The sequence below is a fragment of the Zingiber officinale genome, chromosome 10B (genome assembly GCF_018446385.1).
Source record: "Zingiber officinale cultivar Zhangliang chromosome 10B, Zo_v1.1, whole genome shotgun sequence".
Lineage (NCBI taxonomy): Eukaryota > Viridiplantae > Streptophyta > Magnoliopsida > Zingiberales > Zingiberaceae > Zingiber > Zingiber officinale.
The window spans coordinates 95205836-95233829 of NC_056005.1; the positions used below are offsets into that span (position 1 = coordinate 95205836).

At 32.9% G+C, this 27994-nt stretch overlaps 2 protein-coding genes and 1 non-coding gene across 3 annotated transcripts; 2 read left to right on the top strand and 1 right to left on the bottom strand.

The window, feature by feature from the left end:
• The first annotated feature begins 1766 nt into the window (after positions 1–1766).
• LOC122030535 lies at positions 1767–6183 on the top strand. The gene is made up of 8 exons (XM_042589747.1): positions 1767–1866; positions 1957–2055; positions 2172–2252; positions 2347–2523; positions 3276–3389; positions 3563–3772; positions 3920–4008; positions 5255–6183. Exons 2-8 carry the CDS (start codon positions 1971–1973, stop codon positions 5915–5917), a joined length of 1419 nt encoding a protein of 472 aa, XP_042445681.1. The 5' UTR covers positions 1767–1866; positions 1957–1970; the 3' UTR covers positions 5918–6183.
• Positions 6184–9089: 2906 nt separating this feature from the next.
• TRNAT-AGU lies at positions 9090–9163 on the top strand. Its single transcript has one exon. It is a non-coding gene; the product is annotated as a tRNA-Thr (tRNA).
• Positions 9164–14447: 5284 nt separating this feature from the next.
• LOC122030263 (dynamin-2A-like) lies at positions 14448–27482 on the bottom strand. Its single transcript, XM_042589441.1, has 22 exons — positions 27028–27482; positions 26884–26934; positions 26671–26791; positions 26399–26506; positions 26231–26292; positions 26014–26131; positions 25523–25865; positions 24330–24477; positions 22624–22725; positions 22399–22518; positions 21915–21998; positions 21696–21823; positions 21127–21211; positions 20878–21016; positions 20144–20220; positions 19994–20050; positions 18669–18810; positions 18317–18477; positions 16599–16712; positions 16453–16520; positions 15617–15789; positions 14448–15034 (listed from the first exon to the last, which is right to left on the bottom strand). Exons 1-22 carry the CDS (start codon positions 27166–27168, stop codon positions 14790–14792), a joined length of 2787 nt encoding a protein of 928 aa, XP_042445375.1. The 5' UTR covers positions 27169–27482; the 3' UTR covers positions 14448–14789.
• Between the last annotated feature and the right edge of the window lie 512 nt (positions 27483–27994).

The window sequence follows — 27994 nt, forward strand, 5'->3', positions numbered from 1 at the left end:
TGTAAAGGAAGCTCAGTGCATGATGTTTTCGTCTCAAAACGAGTTGGATTACATTGAATTTATTATACATACTTTTACTTGCCTTATTAGGACCTCGAAATCGGATTAAATTTTATCATTAACGTAATCCTCCCCTTTTATCTTATGTATATTACCGTAACACTCCCCTTTTATATGCTAAAAAAATGCTTATTTTACAATATTATAAAGCTATCACTTGGAATTAAACATTTTTTACCAAAATAGTAATACTTCATGCCTATTACTATAATTAAAATAGTGGCCTAATGTAAATAGTAAAATTATGATAATCAAAAAAATCATGTTGTTTATGTCAATTGTCTGAAAATAATATTTTGTAAAAAGTAGAATAAGTCTGTGTACAATAAATTTTTCCTTGGGATCTTACATAGCGGGAGCTTCGTACACCGAATTATTTTTTTTCTATGTCAATTGTGTATAAAATGAGAACTAACAAATTAGGATTGGGTTTCCCCTAATATCATTATGGTGCCTTAACTTAGAAATACAAATGGGAAAAAAATAGCGTGATAGGTTTATTATAATTTTATGATAAAATATGTTAAAATTAAAAGTAGCATGTGCATGATATTTGGCCAAAACTTTAAAACATAATTTTAAAAAGATGGAACTTAATTTTAGGAACATAAATGGATATATATTTCAATTTGTTTCGTTCAGGAAAAGTTTGTTCATGCATTTTTTTACATGCAACTTCTGAATGCACGCCAATTTATTTAATTATTCTTTATTTTTTATAGTTAAAAAAAATAAAATAAGATATAATTATTCTAAAATTTAACATATTTAAATTAGAATTTAATATAATTTCTATTAAATTAAGCACGATTCTTTTTACCAATCAATTAGTAGTCATACTTCGATTTAGCTTAGAGCATCCACATCAATTTTCTTATCACTATATCTAAAATTTAAGATAAATAATTTACTTTATTAAATTTAGACAATAACTTTTCATTACATACTACATCAATCATTCTAAAATTATCATCATCTTTAATGTTTTATTATTTTCTTCTCTTTTTTCTATTTTTATTATTATATTTATGGAATGAGTAGAAGGAGAGAGATTGAAAAGAATGAGTGGAATGAGAGATTAAAAAAATATTATTTAATTTTTAGGGTAGAAGTTTCATTCCCTAAATTTAGAGAATCATTATTCATCGAATCTAAATTTTAATAATGAATAGGGTAGCTGATGTAAAGATTTTTTAGTTATCCTATTCAAAATTTAAAATAAAATCTTTAGATAGGGTCACTGATGTAAATGCTCTTAAGTCAATCGATTAATATAATTCTCAATCGATTGGTTGAATTATGTACAATTGAATAAAAAATATATTAGATTTTTTTAAATGATGTTGAATTTAGGAGGAATTATATCTCCTTTTAAATTGTTTATATCTATAGAAAAATAAGAATAATTAAATAAATTGATATCTATTATGTTTAGTTAAAAAGTGAGAATAAATGTTTTGAGGACTAAGCAAAGTTGAAATTATGATCTGGAATTTTAAAATAATTTATCAAAAAAAATATAAATAATAATATTTATTCTGTTTTTCATTTAAATGCATTTGTCTTGCGAAAAATAAAATAAAGTTTTAAAATGGTATTTTTTTGAAAACTATTATAAACGATTTGGGAGTATTTTAAAAATTGTGCATTCTCTTCCCTTCAAATTATTTTCGCCATTAACTTCTCATTCATTACCAGCTTAAAATGCACAGATTCTTCCTCTCAATCTCTCCTCGATCCGTCGTCTCGCTCTTCCCTCGTCTCTTTTCCCAAAAGCTAGTGATGGAGTAGGCGGATCGGCAACAGGTACCGATGGATTCGTGTTGGAGTGCGTCCTCTGATTCATCGTCGCTGCAAGTTTTGATTTATTTTTTTTTCTTATCTATATTTCTTGAGGTGAATCGGAAGTGATGAGGCGGAAGAAGATGGTGGTGTTGCTCCTTTTGTTCCTATTTTTCGCGGTGTTTTGCTGCGTATCTGCTGCATCCCCAGCTAGTGAGCTCGGATTTTGATGTTTGTGTGTGTGTGCGCGAGTGTGAGGGAGGGGAGAGGCTGTGGGTTTCACGGGTTCCCTGTTGAGCTTTGATCGTTCTGTTTTACTCTTTTTTTAGGGCTGGTAAGCGTGTTGTTCTTCAATCTCTTTTCTGCCCTTCTGCGGCGGCTATGGTCGGCGACGTTGGATTCGAGGATTGGTAAGACTCGAAGATTGATTTCCCTCTCTCTCTCTCTCTCTCTCTCTCTCTCTCTTCTTTTTGTTTAGTTGATTTGGTGTTTTGGATTAATCAGCGATCTTGAGCCCCTCGATTGTGAGGATTGAGAGTGGATACAGCATCGAGACTGTTTTCGATGGGAGTAAGCATGGAATCGAGCCGTTCTCGGTCGAAGTCACTCCGGGAGGGGAGCTTCTGGTACTGGATTCCAAGAACAGTAACATCTACAAGGTTTCTTTGCCCTTGTCTAAATGTGAGTGTGTTTATCCTCTCATAAAGATCGAAGTGTCCATTTGCATGACACAAATATAACCAATGATACCACATGAAACACCATGAATGAAGCCTACAATGTGCAATTTCATAAGGATTTTAATGCTTAGACTCTTCATCTATCTCCTCAATATCCATGTTCAATGCTCTAAGTAGACATTCAAACTTTCTATTGATGTGAAATATGAATTAAAGATGTTAAAGGTGTTAGATGGTTTCTGTAAAATAGTTACTGAATCTATTAGTCCCAGGGACTTATGACTGATACTTCCTCCATGAAACTTGTTTGATTTTGTCCGATATGAGATTGATATCTTGACAGTGGAATATTTGAGTGTTCTTAAAGTTACTGGATGTGAAGCCAAGTGATGGTCTAGAGGAGCAGCCTAAGTTGTTCTGAAAAATATCAGCAATAGTTGCTGGTTGGTGATGATGGTTTCACTGTTCTGATACCATGATGATCCAATTTTGTGATTGTCTTCCATTAGAAAGGGGCCAAAGAAGATAACTGCTAATAAGTTAACACGATGTGTTTGATTCCAGAATTTCTATGCTGATGTTGGCACTTTAAATATGACATTGTATTTTTAATCTTTTAATTTAGTTAATCTTTTAAGCATTTGTTCCAGATACATTCTTGAATATGATTGTTCTAAATGCGCTCTTATTGTGGTTTGTTGCTGGTTCCACTGTGATATTATCACTGACTTCCACTGTGAATTTTTTGGATAGACAACAGGCCTAAGCTTGTTGCTGGTTCAGCTAAAGGTTGGAGCGGTCATGTTGATGGCAAACCATGTGAAGCAAGGATGAACCATCCAACAGGGCTCACAGTCGATAGCAAGGGTAACATTTATGTTTCTGACACAAAGAACAAAGCAATTAGGAAAATCAGTGATACTGGTGAGTTGAGGATTTCGTTAAAAAATTAGAGTTCTACTAAAAAATAAACAAGAGCGACAATTAGAAGTAAGAGTTAAACTACATATTAACGAACAGTGGATTGTATGTCTGGAAAGGTGTCACGACAATAGCAGCAGGGCAGTCATATAGAGTGGGTCGTATAACTCTGCAAATTGAAGATGCAATGTTCTCTGATGATTTTGAGGTAGTGTATGTCAGTAGTAGCTGCTCTCTTCTGGTGGTTGACAGAGGAAATCAGGCAATCAGAGAGATCCAATTGAATTTAGACGATTGTCCTGACCAGTATGGAGCTCGGCTTTCTCTAGGTAGATTTTTAATTGTCATCTTTTTCCTCTTTGCATAATGATTGTATGTAGAACAGTAGAAGTACTCACTCTATCCATGAAATTCGTATGGAACATGGAGAGTTTGGCTTTGTCAGGATGACTTGGTGATAACTAAATTTGTTGCAGGAATCGCAGTGCTGTTTGCTGCTGCTTTCTTTGGTTACATGCTTGCATTGTTGCATCGGCCACGGACTGTTGTGGCATCTCCATCTAATGTATGTTAGCATTTCTTAACTATGAATATATGAATTATGGATATGGATACAAGATGTTACTTGTTAGTATGAATCACCAGTGACTTGTGTGCCAAATTTCGAAAAAAAAAATCGGCCAGATTACCTTAGAAAGGAGAGAAGGGTACAAGTTTCTTGAATTCCTTGATGGTGTTCAATCATTTCAACAATTTTTAAACTCGCTTGCTGAACTAATGGAACTTTCTAGCTCACACATAAGGTATATTCAAGCATGTACACAGCATACTTTTGATACATGCTTTTGGTTGATGATATCAGGTTGAATGCCGAGAACAAGACATTTTCTCTGTGAATGATAACTTCCTTTTTTTGTCGAGCATGCTATATACATTGTTAGGGAATCATACTCCATGGACTTATCTTTGTCATATAGGATCCAACCCTCCAGTTCAACAACCATACAACTATAGAATTGTTATGATTGTTTTTGTAACATATTAAAAGTAGTCTGCCAAATACACCTTTTTTGTCTGGACCACAACTCAAGGACATAAAAGGATGAGTAGAGAGTTCAGCTTATGTAGTCTGTTCAGAGTAACTGTAGTTCAGATACAAGTTAATATACGTCATGGCTCACTATGGTGAATGCACATTGGTTCAGTCGAAGGTATGTTTGCTCGAGGTGGAAGTAATCTTGGCTGAGGTGTTGTCTTTGCTTCCAAGGAGGGAACATTTAAGGGGGCGTGGCTCCTTTTGTCTCTCTCGCACTTTGCAACCTGCTAAAGCTGCTCGACCATGTTGAAGCTTGCAAAAAGCTCTCATGGCCTTTCTGCTAGCATCTAAAAAAAACCTACAAAAAGTTTTTTAAAAAAATGTTCTAGTAACTATAATGTTCCCCTGCTTAATAGACCATTAAGGTAAGCACTACGCAATATGCTTACGAGCCATGTGCCAACTATGATTGGTTTTGCCTACTGTGGATCAACCTGCATTCACTCTGTTCTAGCTGAGGATTGTATATGTGGTAGCCATGCATAATAATTCAGGCGGCTATGAAGTTTACCAATATTAAGTCATGTCGAAATTCAAACTTAATGAATCATACCGATCGTGCTTTCCTTCTTTTAAGTTTCAGTTCTTTTTTGCACATCTTGTACTTACATAAATTATATGAAGATTGAATTACACTTTGTTTTGATAATGTTACATTTCAGTTCTTTATTATGCATCTGTTATTAATTTGTAATGCTCGAGTTGATTCTTTCAGGATCGAAAAACCATCACAAGATCTTCAACAAGTCCTCATCAGCAGCCAATCAAATCATCACTCAGACCACCATTAATCCCACCTGGAACTGAAACAGGCAGGCAGGAAGAAGAAGGGTTCTTCACCTTGCTCAAGGAGCTCATTGCATCTTCTGCATCCTCTCTCACTCAAATCTTTAGTCAAATCTTATCAAGTAGACGGACACTGAGTGACGACGGAACTCAACAGGAGCAATATGAGGAGAATGTGCAGCCTTTGCAGGAAAGTTTTGCAGCTTATGATGAACCACCTCCACTGGAAAGGCATACACACATCCCGTACAAGACGTCTGCATTCATGTTGAATAATCCAGAGAAGCTCCAGCAACTGCGGCATGATACAACATATTTCGATGGATGGAGCAGAGTGCCACACTCACAGCAACATCTGCAGAAGCGTCAACAGCATTCTTCGGGTTCAGAAACCTACTATGAACCAAGCTCTAAGATGACAGAAGAGATTGTGTTTGGTGCAGTACAGGAATCTGGTAGTGGACCCAACAAGGTGGAGGAGTCGTCTAGGAAACATGGTGACCCTCCACAAACTTACTGTGAACCAATCTCTGAGATGACAGTAGAGATTGTGTTTGGTGCAGTACAGGAATCGAGTTACTATAAAGATTGAAACAATGATCAATCCAGTCTTCGACACCGTGCCAATCGCAATGGGGTGTCGCAATGACTATCAAGGTCAGTGTTCCTACAATGTTCTCTTGATGCTTATTTTTATTTTTTATTTTTTGTTTTGGAAATAGTCAGCTGAATGCAAGCTGAAGTTTTAGGATATATGTGATGGCTGGAGAAGGAAACTATAGAGATATTGAAACTGGAATCAATAACAGATAGATTATTGATTTGAAATTTGAACAAAATTCTCATTAGAGTTTGAAATGAATTGCTTCATATTGATTATATATACAAACTAGCCCCTACGGGTTGGCGCAGTTGGTATATGCATGAGTAGTTGCTCTAATATATCTTAGGGTTAATTCTCAGTAGGTGTAAAATGCTTCGTTGAGTATCTAATCTCCCTCATGTAAAGGACCATTACACTAGGGCAAAAATGTCCCCCGTGTTTTACCTGCCTGCAGTGGCAGGATGGGGGGTGCAAGCCCCTCATCGCCAAAAAATTGAAATTGATTATATATTTGGAAAGCTCTCAACCTAAGTTATCCATTCGTATAACTTTTATGAGGAAATATCATGACTTGGAATGTTAAGGAAGGTTAAGCATTGAATTTTTAAAAAATAAAATATATAACAATAAATGGATGAATTAAATCGTAGAACACGGAATGAGGGCACTAAATTAAAATAGGATAGGATTCAAACTAAATTCAATGGGTTGGTGTGACAATAAGGATTATATTGGTTCAAATTGAGATTAATTTGACCCAATTATGATCAAACTAAGTTTAAGATTTAAATGAGTTTAATCATTTTAAAATGAATTAGAGTATTTTCAAGGACACTTCTCTTCATTTTTTCTCCATAATTACAAACCGTCCCCATCGTGCCATATGTCATCGTCATGCCTTCGTCCATTCCTTTCTTTTTTTTTTTTCGTTTCCTCTTCTTGTCAATTTCTTTCTACTCCTTTTCTCCAACTACATAAATTTGTAATTTTTTTTCTCCCCTCTTCTCGAGCATAAGAGTTCTCTTTTCTCCAGCAAGCAAGAAACCCATCATCAGTTGTTGCCCTCTTTCGATAACAAGAGATGATCTCGCATCTTCTTTCTCTTTTCATGTTTTGTAGGATTTTATCGACACGGTAAGAATAATCCTATTTTATCTTGATTTACTCTTTTTGTGTTGTTGTCGAGTCCATCGAAACTAGTCGAGATTGTTAATGAAGAATCTTTATTTTTTCTCAAAAGTAACGATTTTTCTTTTATTTTTTCCAGCGAACTTGAAAATTTTAAATTTAAAGTCATTTTCATTTAAAATTTAGGCTTTTGATTATGAAAATTGACTTACATAAATATTTAAAATTTTAAAAAATTTCATCTTATATTTTAAATTATCTTTGGATTTTTAGAGTTGGATAATTCGATTTTATATTGTATTAATTATTTTAATTTATTAAATTTAATTCTTCTGGTTAAAAATTCTAACTATACCACTGTCTCTTATGTGAATACTGGAATAAGCAATATCAACGGTTTTACTCAAATATATATAAACTAAGATTATTCGATTTTTACTATATAAATTTTCCTTAAATATTTTATTTTTAAATTAGATTTTTCAGAAATTAACATTTAAAAATTGAAAGAAAGATTAAAAAAATATTTATTATTGACTTGTGATTTGACACCTTTGGATTTAGTTAGGGGTTTATTTTACTAAAAATAGAAGATGAAATAGTAAACATTTTATGAACTATAACCTATTTAAAAAAAAAAATTGAATGAGGTAAAAATGATTATATAGTGTTTTTTATAGAGATAAAATTTGGAGTAATTTATAATTGATCAAGTAGTAAGGAATTATTATTTTTAGCAATAAGTAGCGAATGAATCAAGTAAATTGTTAGGAAAAATATCGTTTATACTTATTTAAAAAATAAATTATATTTAAAAAGTTCACATTCCTTTATAACAGATCAAATTTCATTTTTAAAATTAAACAATTTACCAAAACCTCATGCATATTTAAAAAAAATCAAAAGTTACACCACATACATTAAAAGGACATTTTTTTAAAAATATTCTTCTTATTAAAAATATTTTAAAAAATATATAAAATTTATCAAGTGGAGAATTGGTAGCATTTTTTAAAAAGGTTAATTTGGTTTAAATAAAATGCTCACTCCGACAATAGATGGAAATGTGAAAGATCATCAAAGCAGATGAGGTGAAGTCTGGGGTTTAACTGAGATATATATTTAAAATAAAGCTAATTCATTTTTACTTAGCACATAAATGACATGTTTATTCAAAATAAGAAAGATAGCTGTAAGCAAGAGAGCAATTTAAAACCAGTAAATTTTTTAGTGACAGAAATATTAAATTTAATATCTAAATTTAGATACATAAAATCAATCTTTAAATTTAATGACTGAATTTAAATTGATTGCTAATTTAACGACCGAATATAAATTCGGTCTCTAAATTAACATATTAATATTTAATATTTTGATATCAAATTTAAATTCGATTTTAAAATTAGGGTTCTTTTTTAACATAATTTTAATATAATAAATACTAGTTAATATATATAGAAAGTTTAAAATTAGGGTTCTTTTTTAACATAATTTTAATATAATAAATACTAGTTAATATATATAGAAATCGGTACAAATTAAATTATAATATCACACCAATTAGAATAATATCAGTAACTACATTTAAATCCACACAATTACAATATCAGTATCAATCAATTTAATATTTGACATTGAAATTATCAGTTTCAAAATAAAAATATTTATCAATCCACAACATATATATACCCTACTACAGCTCTAGGGTCATGGGATGACTTTGTCTCATCGTATGAGATGAGATGACTTTGCCATTTAAATTCGATCTCCCAAATATAGTTTTGTATTCAATAATATTGAAAAAAATAATATAAGAGTTTATTATCCTGTATTAATAATATTCAAATCCTTATAAAAAAAGTCACGAAATCTTTAATGTTTTACTCACACGTCTACATATATAACCCCACTTAAAATTTTAGAGTCGTATGTGAACCCTATTAGTATTGAGAATGAAAAAAATATAAAAAAAACACTAAGATTATGAATTAATAATAATATATTTTATATAGTTAAACAATTAAATTAAGTAGCTTTCATAGCTCAGTTGGTTAGAGCACCCGTTTAGTAAGCGGGAGGTCTTGAGTTCAAATCTCAATGAAAGCAATAAAATTTTATTTTTCTTAAAATATTAACTATTTTAATCCAATCTCAATTAATTTGGTTAATATTAATTTCATAATATTTTTTTTTTTGATATATTTGATAGTTGACAATTAAAAGGAAATATTTTCTCAATATTTATTATAAGCTGAAAATCACTTAAAAATCTAAATTCAATTTACAATTAAACCTATTTCAATTCTCAATAAAGCATTGAAAATTTAGTTTTTTAAAATATTAATTATTTTGATAAATCATTTTAGTAGTTTTAAAAATCTAAATTTGGTTTCAATTAAACCGATTCTGATTATGCTCAAATTGGAATAAGAGTTTAATTTTTAATTTTATAATTCATTACTCTCAATTTAAAAATCTAAACTAGATTTACAATTAAACCTATTTTGATTCTCAAGGAAAGCATTGAGTATTTAATTGTGTTTATTTTTCTTAAAATATTAATTATTTTGATCAAATCTCAATTTTAAAAATGATTAAATAAGAAAAGAATTTAATTTCTAATTATGTAATTCGTCATTTTAAATTTAAAAATCTAAATTCGGTTTAAAATTAAACATATTGATTCTAAAGCGTTAAAAATTTAGTTTTTTTTAATATTAATTATTTTGATAAATCAGTTTATCTCAGTTTTAAAAATTTAAATTCAATTTACGATTAAACTAATTTCGATATGCTCTAATCGAAATTAAGAGTTTAATTTTTAATTCTGTAATTCGCCATTCTTAATTTAAAAATCTAAATTCGATTTATAATTAAACCTATTTCCATTCAAAGTATTGAAAATTTAGTTGTTTTTAAATATTAATTATTTTGATAAATCAGTTTAGTCTCAGTTTTAAAAATCTAAATTCGATTTATGATTAAATCGATTTCTCTAAATTGGAATCGAGAGTTTAATTTTTAATTCTGTAATTCATCACTTATAACAGAAACTTCGGTTATTTCAATTTTATATGTGAATTATTTTGATTAAATATTAGTCTTAAAAATCTAAATTAAGTTTACAATTAAACCGATTTTAATTATATTTAAACCAGAATCAAGAGTTTAATTTCTAATTCTATAATTCATCACTCTCACTTTAAAAATTGGTTATCAATTAAACCGATTTCAATTATACCTACATCAGAATCAAGAGTTTAATTTTTAATTCTATTATTCATCACTCATAATCAAAACTTCGATTATTTAAATTTTACAAGTGAACTTTATAAAAGTGAAATGTAAATTCAAAATATGGGACTATATTCCCTTCCGCATATAATTCGAGAAGAAAACTTGTGAAAAGTGATATAAGGAAAATCAGTTAGAAAACTGTTGTTATTTGGCTGAAAGAAAATAATGGTAATTGGAGTGATCCTCGTAATTACTTTAACAAGTTGAATCTATGAGTTTGTTAATAACTAACTAAGAAAATAAATTAAAGCTATTTACAGTTTGTAAGTATTACATGCCGTCACAAAGTGCAAGAATGCAGATAGTTGGTGTTGGTAGCTTTTGTTGTGTTCCCCCTGATAGAATCTTTAGGAATGATAAAGAAAGTACAGATGAAGAAAGTCTATCAATTAGTCCTATTGATTCAATCATGGAAGGGCTACCCCTTGACGAACTTAATTAGTTAGTGTAGTCATTCGACTCTCTCAATCGGCATTTTTGTAATCACCTAACTCATGAATCACACATAATATGTAAGATTTGAAAATCTATCAATCAGTCCTATTGTTTCAATCATGCAAGTGCTACCTTGACGAACTTACATGTAGTCATTCCACTCTCTCAATCGATATTTTTGTAATCACCTAACTCATGAATCACATATTTCTAGCCCTAATCAATTCTGATCACGTAGGATGAATCGTTTAAATAGAAACTGACTAAATTGATTTTTTTTTTAACATAATCAAAACCAAATTTTAATATAAAAATTAAATAAATTAAATTAATAAAATATCAATTACATTGGTTGAAAATCAAAATAATCAAACTTTTGATTGAATCGGGACTCGAGAAGTGAGGAAAGTTTTGAATTACAGAATAGGAATTTTAAAATTTTGATTCTGATTTAGATATAACTGAATTCAGTTTAATCAATTTAGTTGAATTTAAATTTTTAAAATGAGATCAAACCTATTTGACCGAAATGATTGATATTTTAATGGAGAAACAAATTGAATTCCTGAATTAATCAAACAAAATTTTAATTTCGGTAGAATTAATTAGGTTAAATTGATATAATTTTTTCTTGATTGGTTAATTATGTTTTATTTTGATTTGACACTTTAGATTTAGTCAGGGCAGGAGTGTAACAAAAAAACAAAGAGTCAATAATAACATTTATGAGTTTATTTTAAGATTTTATTAAAAATTGAAGTTGAAAATAGTAAAAATTTTATGAACTATAATCTTTTTATTATTTTTTTATTACATTAGTAGCTTCTGATAAATTATTGGCACACATAACATAACATTGTTCCACACATAACATTGTTTCGCTCAAATTGAGAAACAAAGAAGAGCATTATTTGTTTAAGTTTAGAAAGTTGTTTTTTTAATCTATAATTTTTTTAAAAAATAAAAACAAAGTTATAAGAAAATAAATGTTCATCACTTTCAAAAAGTTTAAATATTTTTTAAAAAGCTAGTTTTAAACCTACGCTTCAATGAAATGACTGATCTATTTTATCAGCTTGCCCTCAAACTTAGTCATGTGCTCTGAGATTATGATGTAGCTTAGTCATGCAATCCCTAATTATATATGTATTTATAGAAAATCTTTTTCTTTAAATGAGGTGTACAATTAAGGGATATTATCATCATGAATATTTCTCAATTTATCTGGTGATTGATTATAAAAAAAAAATTAAACTCTTCTTGAAAATTCAATTTAACTAGTAATATTATTTTCTAAATAAATTTAAAAGGGTAAAAGAGTTAATAATAAATGATCATTATTTTTTAAAAACTATAAAAACAAAATTGCCAACCAAATAAGTGGATGGATAATATCTCGCAGGTCCATATGCACCCTAAAAAAATGAGGAAAAAAGGATTATAATTACAAACAGCGACATAGGTTAATAAGTCTTATTACGCGGGTGATGCGTAACAGATATTCTGATATATTTTTACAATAACAAATTCAACTTATATATAACTATCTTAGTCTCTCGTGTGATTAACCTATTGGACAATTGATTTCCGCTCAGCCTTATAGTGAAAACTACTTAAAGCATCCCAACGTTAATGCGTTATAATATTCATCACCTCATCAAAAGATATGGGGCTCACTGCCACATATTCATTATAACAACATATCTCTTTTAATCACATCCCTTTTAACATTAATATGGACCCCACCATCCACTTATTTATCCATTTTATTAGTTTTTTAAATAATATTAAAAGATTTATAATTTAAAAAAAAAATTAAAAAATTAAGAGAGAGGGTGTTCAAACCTTTGAGCACCCTCTCTCCTCTCTCTTGTGAGAGCACCTGCATTGGTGCGTTCATGGACTGTTATAACGTTCAATGAACGTTAAAACCAGTGTAGCGCAAGAATTAATTGGGTTGGGCCCACACAAAGGCATGAACGCGTTCAATTCATTGAACGCGTTCAATGTCTTTTTTTTTAATACCTATGGCCCACCACAAGCATTTTAGAGAGAGGAAATAACGTTGAGGAAAATAAAAAAAATCCCTATGGCCCACCACAAACTTATTATCTCTATGGCCCACCATAAACTTATTCTACAATATATATAATCTATTAAAAAAATTTAAAAAATCAATTAGACATTGGGAAACAACGGCGCAACGGATAGTTTTTTATTTTCAACGGCTATTTCAAATTTCAACGGATAATTTTTTAAAAAAATATAAAATTTCATCTATAAATAGTCATCACCTTATTTCAATCTTTCAACACCTAAATCCCTCTAAAATTCTTCTCTTATTTTCCTCCGAAATGGATGAAAATAATCGAGAATTTTTTAGAAATTTTGTGAATTACCAAAATGTGCTAGAAAAAAATCCTTCTCCTCAAAATTCACAAATTCCACTAAATTACCCATTTTTTCCATATCCACCAAATTATCCACATAATCCATATCCACCAAATCCATACGATTCATATCCACCAAATTATCCGTATAATTCATATCCACAAAATTATCCATCTATTCCACATGCAACCGGTATGCCTTTTACATCTCCGACGAAAAATGAGCCGTTTAGTCCGACTTTATGTTGTACTCCTTCATTTCAATTTTATATTAATATTTTAATTTTAAATAAAATTATTAATATTATTATTTATTTTAATTTTAAATAAATATATTTTAATTTTACATAAATAATATATTTTAAAATAATATTATTAATTATTTTAAATAATAATTATTTAAATTGTGTAAATATAATTGAAATTATAATAAAAATAAAGATGAATGAACAGCGGATCCCATAAATAATGAAGGTGGTTGTTAAAACGAATGTGAGAGAACAGATATGTTAATATGATGTATATGTGGCATGTGGGTCCTACACTTTTTGATGAGATATAACACCCACCAATGTGGATGCTCTGAGTGAGCATTATAATACCCACTCACAATGGAAAGAGGGTGTTAAACGGGTGTTATAACACCCATTTAACACCCCATTGTGAGTGTTCTTATATAAGACATTAAAGATCGAGTCCCATCTCGATAAATTAATAATTTTTTTTTTTTAAGGAGTAACTGAAACATTTCTGGACTAATAGATTGTTTGTATATTTTCTAATTTATCCTATTGATAGATAAATTTTTTTTATAAAATTAAATTGATCATTTCAAAATTTTTATAAGATTGAATTGATCATTTCAAAATTAATTTGCACAAGCTGAATATTTCATACCTATTAATCTAGACTTCATGAACCTCAGACCTCATGTCACAGCATGCACTAACTACTAGAATGAAGGGACAAAGATTTGCAGTACTAGATTACCCAGGAAAGAGAGGCCCCAAGGAGGCCACCTAAAGAGTGGCATCTCTTCTACATGGGAAAGGCTCAAGGCAAAGACCATCGTACCTTTTGTGAGGATGAACACTTACCCAACAAAGAATTCCCCACTGTAGCATATCATAGGTACAGGTGCCCTGCACTGGACTCCAACTGTGATCAGAAAGTAGCTGGGCACATTTCGGGAGAACCATTCGAGACCGAAAGTGATTCACTTAATCTCTTGCATTGAAGGGATATGAGAAAACAAAAACACAAAAAAAAAATCTAAAGGAGCACTAATTTACATACAAGGGTGTTTCTAGGTACAATGAAATGTACGATGATCTACTACTGTCAAAACGCTGTTACACATCAACAGGATGGTGGATATGATATCGCAAATAAGGGTGGTAAACCTCACTAAATTCACACAGTATACTGATCCCCTTTCACACATACAATACTGAATAGATAAATCAATCTGTCCGCAAATGGGGGATTAATTCTATAGATCCATTTTGTTCCTCTGTCTCGATTCCGCTTCAAATATATATAGATCTGAGGGTGATGAAGTAATCAAGTAACAGATGAATACTTGCTCTAAAGGCATCCGTCAATTGACTCTAGTATCTGTACGTAGCTGAAGTGCTTTGTGGTGGAGCGGGCGGCAACCTGTTTGGAGTACGACGACTACCAGAGTTTGCTCCTGAACTTGCATCACCATTCTGAGTTGGAGTGCCATGCCGCCGGTTGCTGCTGCTTCTGGACCTAGACGAGTCGGTGTACGAGCTGTCAACTGATCCATTTGCCGCAGCATCAAATGCTGATCTCCAATCATCACCAGAGCCTTTGGTCCTTGGGCTAATTTCTGCAATTTGTACAAATACATGCTCAAACACTAGTGTGCAATGTCCAGAAGTTGATTGTTATAGGAAACAAACTTATAGATTAAGTCAATAAGGTAACTACTAGACTTTTTAGTCTTGCTTGATGAGGACGAGATTAAACAGTTCATTAGATCAACTAGCCAAACAGCTGGATGCCAAGCCGGTTCAAATTAATGCTTAAGATCCAAAATTCCAAAGTTATAGGAACAAGAGTTGGTAAAATCTCATTGTAAGCAGAGACATACTGGGTTGAATGGATTCATTTAATAATTTTCAAGGATTTAGTAATATTTTTATAATCTCTATATGTATCTTGTGTTGTAAAGATGAATTAGTTCATTACAAATGTATTGCGAATCTCAGTATCAATAAGGTTGAGTGTGTAGTGCACATATATTTTAGTATCTTTTATATTTATAGAAACTGAATTGTATAACTTTACATAAAACTTACTACAAGTAATGTTTGGTATGGGCAAAAGTGACATCAAAATAGAGATGCCATGTTAACTCAGTGAAGTCTGAGTTAGTTGCTGCCCTTAGAAACCAATAATGGGATGTTACCTGTTGCAGTGCTGCCATCAGACCAGCTAGCAGCAGCCGCTCGGTTGTCATGGATGCTTAGTTGGCGTGTAAGTTTAGATATGAGAGATGATTGCTTTTGAATCCTTTCTCTTCTACGCTTCACATTTTGATCTTCCTGGAGCAGTTCTGCAATCTTCACATTACTTTGACCACTAGACCAAAAAATACAAATGGTTGAAAAGGATTACATTCAAAAAATGTACCTGCTACACAATCTCAAGGATGATAGCCAACTATCAAATTAAACTCAGAAAAAATATAACAATGATCATGTTTTACCCATTATTATATCAACTTGTAAAATGTTTGCTCACAAAATGTATTAAAAGTTAAAACCTTAGAGCCTACCTCTGATTTATGATCAGAACCAATCAGCCAACACATTACAAGCACTCTGCTATGTTTCTATATTAGCACATGAATTGCTCATGCACTACATAAGTAAGGTGTGGTAAACTAGAAGATATGAAAAGGAAAGAGACACAAAATTACAGATGAAGCTCCATTATCTATATACACAAGTAAACGGACCATTATCATGCACCATAAAATGGGTTCATTTGGATCATGACAATCTTCGCCACAAACCCATCATGAACAAAAAAACTGCGTGAGAATTTCCAACTTTCTGCCTGATTATTTCTTTACAGATACGTAACCAAAGCTGTATCCTACCTGCCTACTCTTGGATACAAGCAAGGCAACTTACCCACTCAATGACAATATTACAGGTGTATCGAATGGTATAATCAATTTTTAATTTTTATACGTTAACAGTTTGCAAGCATATGTTTGAAGAATGGCAAGAAACAAACCTTACTGAGCTATACAGCTGATTCAACATGTCTTCCTTAGCTTTCTCAACTTGGCATAGCACCACTGCCTGTTCAATCAGAAAATAGATACAAGGAGCTGTAACATGTCAAACAAGAAGACAAAGCAACTCATAGGCAGCATTTACCTTCGGTACATTAGCAGCAAGACTGTTCAAGACAGCCTCTACATAACCTCGAACTTCTTGAGACATCCAACGAAGTTCTTCTTCAGGATCAGCTGGCCTTCTAACCATTGTGTCCTATAATTTACTATGTCAGTTTGAGATCTCAAACATAACACGATCAGAGTACCTCATAAGCATTTGAAGCACATAATAATAGGAGAACATGATCATGTGAGCACACATCTATTCTAGCATTAACACAATGACACAAGCATGCCAACAAGCAATGAAAAGGTGTATCATAATCCATATCTTTAAAAGGAAAGAATAGTGATTACAAGATATATGAACCTTCAAATTCAATAATCTGCTTGATTGTAGACCGTATCATTATCCACAATACTTCCTTGAAAATTGAACTTTCTATTAACATTATAAAAATCTTAAAAATCACTTGTGTGACTTTATTCAATAAGCTTAGTATTCCAGGTGTTAGAATATATCAATTCCGTCCAACATGGGATGTTGACTGTTATTTAATTTTCATGTAATGGTCCTATGTGTACTATTTCTCTTTTAATAGCATTCCTTCAGTTTTAATTTCTTCTTTTTTTAAAATTGGCACCAGGTATCCAAACCTTCGGCTCGACCAATCCTGAGATGGTCGGCCCGGCCCCACAGAAGTTTCCCACTAGCCTACTTCAGTTTTAACTTGGTAACAAAGCAGCTGGATCCAAAGATTTTATTTCTTAGGGATTTTAACAAATTTAACTGTTTTTAAGCATCAATCAAGTCAGAATATCATTAACCTACAGCTATACGCGATCATACCAAAAGTCTCCCAACCACCACCGAATCAACCAATACCTACAGGAAATTCATGATGGTAAAGATTCTCTTACACGAGGATAAATATCTATATCCATAAAATCCCTGAGTTTTAGACATATAGGATATGGTGTAAATTATAATTATTCAACAAGAAGAGGATGAAGAAAGCATTAACAGAATAAAGAATGAGACATCGAAATGCAGAGGAGCTTTTGGAGCCTTATGTGGTCAACATATCCCCTTAGACTAAAAGTAATATTTTACAAACCTGTGATATGGCTTATCATACATGGATGATATTGTTGGGTTATTAGGAAGTAACATGTATGAATGTAGCAAAAATGAGAATATTATGATGAATCAGTAGATTACCACAAATTGATATTCATAGACAATTGAATGTAACTACAGTAGGCAATAAAAATTTAGTAAATTAGGTTGAGATGGTATGGATATCTGTTAAAGTAGAATATCTAAGGATTAAAGGAGGCCAATAAAAAATGATTAATTAATCTGAATATTACATATGATAAAGTCTTGCTTAGAGCTCGATCAAGAGATAACATTCTTTGTAGTCAACCTCATAGTTAAGACAAACAAAACTTTTATAATTATGATGATGACAGTGACAAAGATATGACAATGACAATAAATATCTCTCCAAGTATTTTTCTAATAGAAAAACTGTGATTTTTATAACAAGCCATGCATCAACACATATTCATGCTTCAATATGTGTGACTGTGTAAGTGCCAGAATACATAGTAGAGTCTCCAGATATTTCTCTATTAGTGGTTATGCTAGTTATGCTATAGCCTCATATATATGGGTTTATTGTTCTCATCTATCTGAATAATGGTGTATGCTGCAAATAAAGAAGATGGAATCACTTATATTTCAGAACTTACAAGTGAACCATCTGAATGGCTTTGTCTCATTGGAGTACCTCCAGATTCAGATGCACCCTTTGAGGAAGTAACTTTTGAAGAACCAGTGATATTTCCTATCTTGTCCATCCACTCAACTTTCTCAGCCATGTTCTCAGCCTTTAAAATGACAGCACTGTGAGCTGCAAGCATGTTCATGAATCAGATACAAGAAAAAGCATACTGCCAAAAATACTTTCAATATCTTCCATGTAGTTTGGGGCATTGCATATTATTGTTATTGCTACCCCTAATTATTGTATGCACAAGAAAGTCACCTTTTAGAACTGTTTATATGCAACTTTACTAGTTATTGTATGCACAAGAAAGTCACCTTTTAGAACTGTTTTATATGCAATTTTACTAGTTATCTTAAAGACAAGACTTGGGCTTTTATCTGGTCCATTTGCCTTTTTGGAGTCCTTGGAACTTTTAGGTGGATCATCCTCATCTTGAACCTCTTCAAGATTACATTCCTGCAAGGAAAAAATATAAGTACTCACTAGATATACATGGCCATTAATGAATTTGTCTTAAAAATAATTATTGCAGGATAAACAGATTTGACTTAAACATCAGATGATTAATTTATATTTTTTGTTATCATAGAACTCATCATCAAGATGGATCGCTCTTAAACAACGAGAACACATATAGCATCACATCCTACACATAACTAGCAAAAAGTTTTATATCCAGGTTTACTAGCAAGCATTCATTTCAGAGGGGAAAAAACTAATGTTAGATAAACTTCAAGTAGAAATCTGCTGTCCATAAAAACAAGTGGAACCACCATTAAGATTACCTCCTCTATCCTATCTAAACATAAAGATACCAACTTTGTATGAAGTAACAATTTCTCACAGCAAATAATGCTGTTTCACTGTGCTCTTTACAATATGTTGCTTTTTGTGAAGGCTGTTCAACATTAGTTTCTGGCTAAACTATAATGTGAAAATTTTCTCTAGAAAGCCGTATTTACAATCATGTTGGAGTTTCACAATAGCTGTTAGTCCCACACAACCAAATCTGATTCCCTTTCTACCGCTACGTATTCAACTTATTCATTTTTGCCAAACATGTCCATAGTACTTAAAAAGGATATTCAAATATCCATGTCATTTTTATATTCTTGTTATTTTAATGGGAGAAGGGAGATTGTTTAATTAGCTCAAATACCAAACAACATCACTAGCAGTCAAGTAGAAGTAGAAATATGTTTAGAGTTTTGTTAACAAAGTAGAAAGTGCACAAAACCCTCAAGATGTCATTCCATTTATATAAAAGTTATAACCAGATTCACTATAACCAAAATTGCAAACAATTCTGGGCCACTTGGGGTGAGCGATATCACCTTTTGCTCCAAAGTTACAAACAATTGACTGAAGAAGTAATAAACATTACTCCAGACCTAAAACAAGTATATCTTCTTAACCATCAAAATAGCATGTCGATATGGGTGTCTTTAATAGTTGAGAAATGGCAGGAAAGAAACAAGTTAATTTCATGTTTAAAATCAATTAGCTTTCCTAATTTCTGTTATCTCTAGTTTCTTTTCATTTAATATTCTACAGTGAACAAGCCCTAAAAGAATATGTTACGTTCAACAAACTTGTTATGGAAAGTGAAACTGAAGAAGGAAAAAGCAAACATCAGTACCTCCAAAGTGATGACACCACGAAAATGCTTCTCCTCCTGCTTTTTTGTGTATCCAAGCTGAAATGGAAGCAATCCAGAGAACAATTTATAAATAATTGCCAATATGCCAAGTAATTTACAAAATATGTAATAAAAAATGGTAGAATTTACCTTTCCACTTTTCTCATTGAGAACAAACCATCGCTTGCTCCAGCCATTAGTCTTGGCACTTTTCTTCAGTAAGAATCCTAATTGAGAAAATCAAAACATTAAATGACTCCATAGAAAGGTGAATATCAGGAAGAAAGAACTTCAATTTGTGCAGGATTAAGATTATTGTACAAAAGTGCATAGAAATGAATATCATATAGTTGTTAGAACAAAGATGTGGTAGAACATTAATTGTGAATCCAAATTGCTCAAACATGAATAAAAATCCAGCACAATTTGAAAGCGGTAGGAGCTAGAACTTTTTGAAAGAAGCTAGAAAGTATAGCATTGTAAGTCAGATATATTGAAATGCTCACAGAAGAAACTCTATGAACTGATAATAGGATGTTCTTCCTAGTAAATTTTTTTAACAATTAGACAAGCAAATGAAACACATTTACAACACCTTTGGAAGTTTAGTTGTAGGGATATTTTGGTTATAGGAATGAGACTACCAAACTAATGAAACAAGTTCTAACTCTACATTGCTCATTGCCCATGAATACCTGTTCCATTTCTTGCCAATTCCACTAGATGAACCAAACATGCTATTAAGGAATGCTGAAAGTTATCTCATGACACTCATGAAATTATGCTAATTATAAATTCGGGCACGTGAAAACATTTTGCATGAAATTCATTGCAAAATTTGTATAGATCATAAAGGAGAATATCTAGGAAACTGGGAAATGAACCTGCTGTTATTTCTCCAGAAGGTCCAGCAACCTGCAAGGTAGATGTGGAACCCTCTTTGGTTTCTTTGTCTTGTTGATTAGGTTTTTCTTTCATTGATTTCAAGCTACCACCTTGAGCTCCTGGTTGAGGACTCGAAGCCTGGCTTACAGCAGAAGGAGCCAATGATCAAAGACCAAAAGAAATTGAAATGGAAAAACTCATTACATCATTGCAAAAATATGCTTCAAAGAATAAATTTTTAAAATTACTCTATTCGAAATGGCTTGCTCTGCTTCATTTGCTTTCTTCGATGATCGATTCTTCAGCTCATCCTCTCTACGCTGCCTCTCCATTCTGCGAATAATCGCTTGCGTTAGAAGACAGTGGAGTTGCAATTCAGTAATTGTGGATTAAGACACATCTAGACTTGTAAATATCATATCTACCAACTTCCAAGGACTAGCTGAGCTCACTTCCATCAGAAGAGTTTATATCACTGCACTTCTCAGTTATCATGTGAATACAAACATCATATACACTAGGAAAAATGAGAACCAAAAACTGAGAATAAGATGAGCCAAATTTTATTTTTGAGTTGTCAGTATAAAAACAATAAGAAATTGAATTTGAAACTTTAGAACCTAACAATGATTCTTCAAAGCCTAACAACTTAACTACAAACAAAAAGCATCTCCATTGACAAAACAGTTGAATACAGAAACCTTAATTAATACTCTCCAATTCAAAAAATCTTAAAAGTAATAGCAAGATGTTTCATTTATTGGTTCATTCATTTGACCAAATACAAGAATTGCAAGCAATATAAAAACAAACAAACCTCCGCTGAACTAGACGAATAAAATGTTGCGGAGGAACAAATGCACGCTCCATATCAACTAATGCAACCACCATTTTTTTGGCTTCATTTCTGAAGCTCTCTAATGCAGTTGATGCAATAGCAATCACCTTTTCCAGAGAAAAAAAAAACCATGCAATAAGAAGAGAACAAACAAGATAATTTTGGTCAACAAATAAAGAAACATCAATAGTAGTCTACCTCTCTTTTAAAAGGAGGATATCGACCTAGTCCAGGTGTAGCATTCGCTGAAGCAGAAACTATATCTAACAGAACACGGTGGACCTATTTGATAAAGAAGTTTGAAATAAGAATAAGATTAAACTACAACAAAAAGTTGTAATGGTGCATAGATGCCTATTGTGATAAAAACATCTAGGTCACATCATAAACAAAGTCGCTGAAAAGTCTGTTGTATTAACTCATGCAATTGTGACAAGGTTACAACATTCAAAAAGTGACACCTAAATCTAACATGATGCGTATGAAAATCAAAAAGACTTAAAGATGCTGCAGACTGAAAACAGAAAGACAAAAAAGGTAAAAGTATACTTAGAAAACAAGGTAAAATTCTGAGTACACGGATGATTTTTGGTTTTTTTGATTACATAGTATCAAGAAGTGAGAAGCTCATACAATTCAATGAAAAAATAGTTTGGTAAGCATAAAATACTGGACCATTTACCTCGTCAACACAAAGCCGTGATGGTTCTTTTGCTAGTTCTAGTACTCCCTTTATCAAAGATCGCAAACCTTTCTCAGGAGATATCAAATACGGTTGATAACCATCTGCCTCCAACACAATCTAGAAGATATGATGGATTGATGGAGAGCAACAAATTAACTTAACCACATGGACTGAACAACAACAACAAAAAAAAAAAATCTGTAATGACAAAAGTATGCATACTCTTTTGACATTGTTGATATCGAAATGTCTATCAAGTGGAAGTTGTTTTATTCTGCTAGGGAAGTTTCCTTCAAATGTAGCAACAATTTTCCAACCTGCACCCTGTAAAAGAAACACGACGGTGCTATATAACAAACAAACAATGCTACAAAATGACCTCAAATAAATTGGTTGCTTTGTTAATGTTGTTGTATTAGTGTCATTATATACTTTAAATAGGCACTGCAGTAACTAGAGAAAGTTTGAATGTATGTAAAGTACACAACAAGATTTGGCTGCCATAACCTGTTTACTTGTCCCATTGAGGTAATGGATTCACCTACATGGCATAGTCTACAAGATCAAGTGATGGCACCCATTACATCTCTTCTACATCCTTGGCTTGTCTCCCACAAGGAGAAATATAGGGGGGAAAAAATTTTAATATCCAAATTTGTTTAAGGGCTTGGCTTTTATATATATACAGTTACTAAATATGATTGGATTATTAGTACATCATGGTCAAACCCATTGGCAGTGAGACATTCATTTGTAAGCAATTAGTGCTATATCAAAGGGTTCAGTTCTTATAGTCATCAAGGCACGTTCTAAATGACTGGGGTATTTATCTATCAAATGTCTTCACCATTTTCAACAAGGTGCCTCCCCCATGCATATTGAGGGTTAATGAGAGAAAAGATAAGATTGTTTTCCTCTGTGCACACATATGGCATGTTAATGTAGTTCCTAACAATTACATTCCCAGAAGATTGATCCAGACAGCTTAACCCCAAGTAACCTTATTCAAAATAAGAAAAATTTAGGTTTACAACATTTGAATAATAGGTGGTTAATGAATTAACTTATCAGCTTTATTCATTTTGATATTCAGAAAAATTTTCCAAATAAGTTACATACGCATTAAAGGTATTATGATAAGGGCACAAACATATTTTGCTTCAGAAAGTACAAAGAAATTTGAAAATAGAATCAACATCATCGTTCAAAACATTGCAAAATTCCAAGAAAGTTTCTTAGTGATGAGCCAGCCTTCAAAGCATCCTTAGAACTTGCACATGTTTTTGATTTAAAATGCCGAGACTTTTTATCGCTTGAGGGCTGAGGCCACAGCAAAGTAAGGCAGTTAACAAGAAAAATATTTAGAGCTAATAACACTAACTAAACCAAAAAATATGATTAAATTAAAAAATCATAATGCACTTTAACAGAAGCTCACAAGCCATGTAGATTGGACGCATAATCATAGATCAAGTACAGATTGGGTGCATATTCAGACTCAATAATGATGAGGATCATAAACACTTAATCAACCAAACTCATAGATAAAAAATCTATAACTTTCTATATTTGATTGGCTAAGCAACTTCTATGTGTGTGTTGTGTGCAAGATGCAATATTGACAGATGAAGTCTGGAACTCATTGTATGTGCTATAAAGATTTGTGGGCAATCCTAAATTCTAGATGTTATGGAAGGAAACAAGCTATATCGTATATTAAGATTTTTGAAGAGCACTTGTCAACTAAGGTCCTCAGACATGCCTTGTTGCAGATAGTTTTCAATTGAGGCATTCAGCCTTGGACAAACATGAGCACCTAGGTGAGGGTCTGGTGGCAACACTATCAAAACCTAATTAGACAGCAGAACTAAACCTAGCACAAAACAAACTGAAGATAAAAATATAAAAGGAAAAAGAAGCCTACTGACCTCACCGGTGGCAACGTGTTGAAGAAATTTATCCTCAAATTCTCGACAAAGCTCCAAGGCAATAGCCCTGGTACCTTCTGCACTCTCCACCATTTGTTCACCAAGTCTAAACAACTCATCCTGCACAATCTGTGACTTGCCTTGTAATCTGCATGTATCATATTCAAAATTAATAATATTGAAAAAATGGTAAAAAATTAAAAAGATAAAACAGTAGAGATTGTATCAATGACAGCAATAACATAGAAGAAATGTATCGATGCAACAATACATCAAGTGACACTTAACAAGCACAATAACCAATATATAGCATTACTTCTTAACTCAAGCATTTCTAGCTATATGAAGAAAGTGTATAGGGCCAACAAAGTCAAAGCTAGTGAGGGCAACTCAAATAAGTTCAAATTAAGTCAAGCTTTCTTAATTAGCTGATGATTATCATAGCAGACATAGTTTGTTATAATCATTAAATTCACGATTCACACAAAAGATGATATAGTTCTTATTTATGAATTGAAAGTGACAAATTATGACAATTTAATTTGATACAAATCTTCTTTATGTGATCTAAAAATAAGAAAGAGAACCCATTAAAAGTTAAATCTAACAATCTATAAATTTAGCTCATCTGTCCATATTAGTTTATTCCTTTAGCATGTTTGAACTAGTTCAGCATGCTTTTTACATGTAATGCTGAAGAGGAAAGTGGTTGAGCGACAGGTGATCCCAAGGTCAGAATAGTTTGGCATATATAGTTCTTGCCTAGTCACAACCTCAAAGGTCGTACTGCTAGTAAAGAAAATGAAAACTGCATAGCAATGTCGGTGAAGAAATAATTGTAAAAGCAGAAAAAACCAGCCCAGTTTCCATGTCACAATCAAGGAAACAAGCCAGGGATCTACAGTTCAAGAGTTGTCAGGCAAAGTTTCAAGACTTCAAAGTATTTAATAAGAAAAGGAAACCTCTTCTAGCCAAAACCCATATGCATCTTGACCTTATTGGTTTAGTTGCTTCCTTCGACACACCAAACTACTCTTCAAAGGATTTACAAGCAACCTTGATGTGCATTGGATAAAATAGTAGCATCACCATAAAAACTTTCCATTTTGTGTATTACAAGGGGAAAATTTGCCCACTTTCACATACATGTATTCAAGTAAAAACAACAAAAAATTTATCAAAATAAAATTTACCCTGAAAGAAGGTTTGGCAGTCTGAGCTTCATTCTACTCCGGATTTGCTTGGAAAGTGTATCAACTAACGCTACTCTTCCGAGCTTATTTTGTGGAGCTCCAGTAAGTATAGTTTTAAGACTTTCAGTCTCAGCTCTCCATGCTGTTTCAAGTGAACTTTCAGATCCAATAGATCCAGCCTGTGCCGAAGCAATAGAAACAGATTGACCAATCAGAGCAACCCAAGGAATATCTGCAGTAGAGGGTGGCCCCTGAGACAAAAGAAGAGCTTGAACTGCTGCAAGACTTTTCTGGTCCCCAGCAGCTTGATCAATCTTGCTGATAACACCAATCGTTCTAGTTCCTAAATGAAAGGAGAAGATAGCACGTATAAAATAACTACGACAGGACATCAATAGAAAAATGCAAGTTGCCATTGATCTATGCATGCAATTTCATCTTCAAAATTTGATGTTTGAAATGGAGGAAATGTTCTGACAAGCAGTACAAACCTTCTGAATCAAATTCCTTAGCCAGTCTAAGAGCTCGAGAAGAAGAGATCTCGGGTGCCTGAGCAGCCGGCACAATAACTAGCAATATTGCATCATTGCGTGCACCATAATCACTGACCTGAAGAAAGAAAACTTAGAACATCATAGCCGAACATTATAGAGAAAAAAAATAGCACTGATATTAAATGCAATTTCACAATTAGAAATGGGAACTTACAACAGAATCATCCATTGATCTCTGGTCTAAACCTGGAAGATCTATGAATTTTAAAGATGGAGCTGGTGAGAGAAAAAAAAAACCGTGAGTATAACAAAAATATCATAAATAAGAACAACGAATTGCACACTAACAAGAAGAAAAAATAGGAAAAGAAAAAGGTAAAACCTGTACTAGTACGGAGTTTCAAATATATCTCATCTGCTCGGCCCTTTCCAGACCCTTGAACTCCAGTTCCCTTACTTAGCCTGTCCTGAAGAGAGTGCCTAAGAGCACCTAACAACACACGTGTGTCAAAGGACTACATCCAGACCCAGATACTAGAGTACATAGTTAAGAGTTATCAATGAACGCCCGACCATGAGCAGGTAATATGCAAGTGATGCAAATTGTGATGGTAGATAAATCAAAAATGCTATTGCATAGATTTATGTTCTTACTTGCAGAGACTTGTTGGGATTTGCTGTCTATTTGCAAAACAATTGATTTAGTGCTAAGTGAACTATCTCTTTGCAGATCAATACTGATAGGGGCTCGAGTAGCACCATTCTCTCCAGTGGGCTGCAAGCAATTAAAACCAATTTAACTGGCATAAATCCAGAGAAAACATACGAGGAAAAAACATATTAGAAATGCAATTCCAAACTGCATACCAGGACCGGGTGTCCGATTAAGCTGTTCAACACTGCTGATTTACCAGCACCCTGGGATATTAATCGGGTACATAAACAAACTACAAAAAATAAATAAAAAATCTGAAACTAGACTTGCACAATTCCTATTCTAGAAGCACTTACAACGTTGCCGAGAGCGACGACGTTGAGAAACGTGGAGGTCCTCCGCTTGGTCGACCCCTCGTCGACGTCCTCATCTGCGAGGAGCGCGGAAGCCTGCACCATCGAGTCCGCGAGCTCGCTCAGTTCCTCCAAAGCCTCCATCGGCGACAACAAAGAGCGGATCTCGAAAGCTGTGATGGTTAAAACCTAACCGAGACTGGAAGATGCCGCGGTAGAGTCCGGTACGGACCCCGATCAGCAGCGGCGACGAGATCCGGATCTGGGGTTCGAATTCAAACCACGGGAGCAGATCGAACGATACGTGGCAGAGAAAGCAGTTTAGAGGAGTCGGCTGAGATCCGAGGCGCCTCGTATCGGAAAGCGGCACTAGATCGGATCTTGGAGGAGGCGGAGAGGAGGCTGCCCTCCCAGTCGCCGGACTTCGACTTGGAGACGATGGTTGAATCGGAAAGGACAGAAAGAGAGGGGGGTATGCTTTAAAAGGGACGCTCAAACCGACCGGAGATGGGAAAGGTAGGAGTTACCGGCTCGTTGAATTGAACCGTGAGCTTTGAGAGTCGTGCGACTTGTTGATACGTAGCTTCACGATTCGTGAACTGAGATATGGATGGCTAGATTTGTGTCCTGGGAGGAAGGCGACGACCCAGCGAACGGCTGAACCGGTAATGGACCGGGCTGATGCGACGAGTTTGGGAATGTTTGCGGATTCAAAGTTGAATTCGAGCCGTGGGAAGGGCAAAAAGGCTATTTCGTTTTCTTGGAATGAGTCCGGCTCTCCGTGTACTCCTCCTATTAAGGGTGATATTGTAAAATAAAAATATAATTTTAGTGGCTGACAAAATGATGCTCGACAAAATGATTTTTTAATTATCAAATTATTTTAATTATAAAATAATTATTGATAAAATAATTTGCTTACACATTCTTTTTAATAGAATGAATACGTCTAATCAGAGAGGAAAAATAT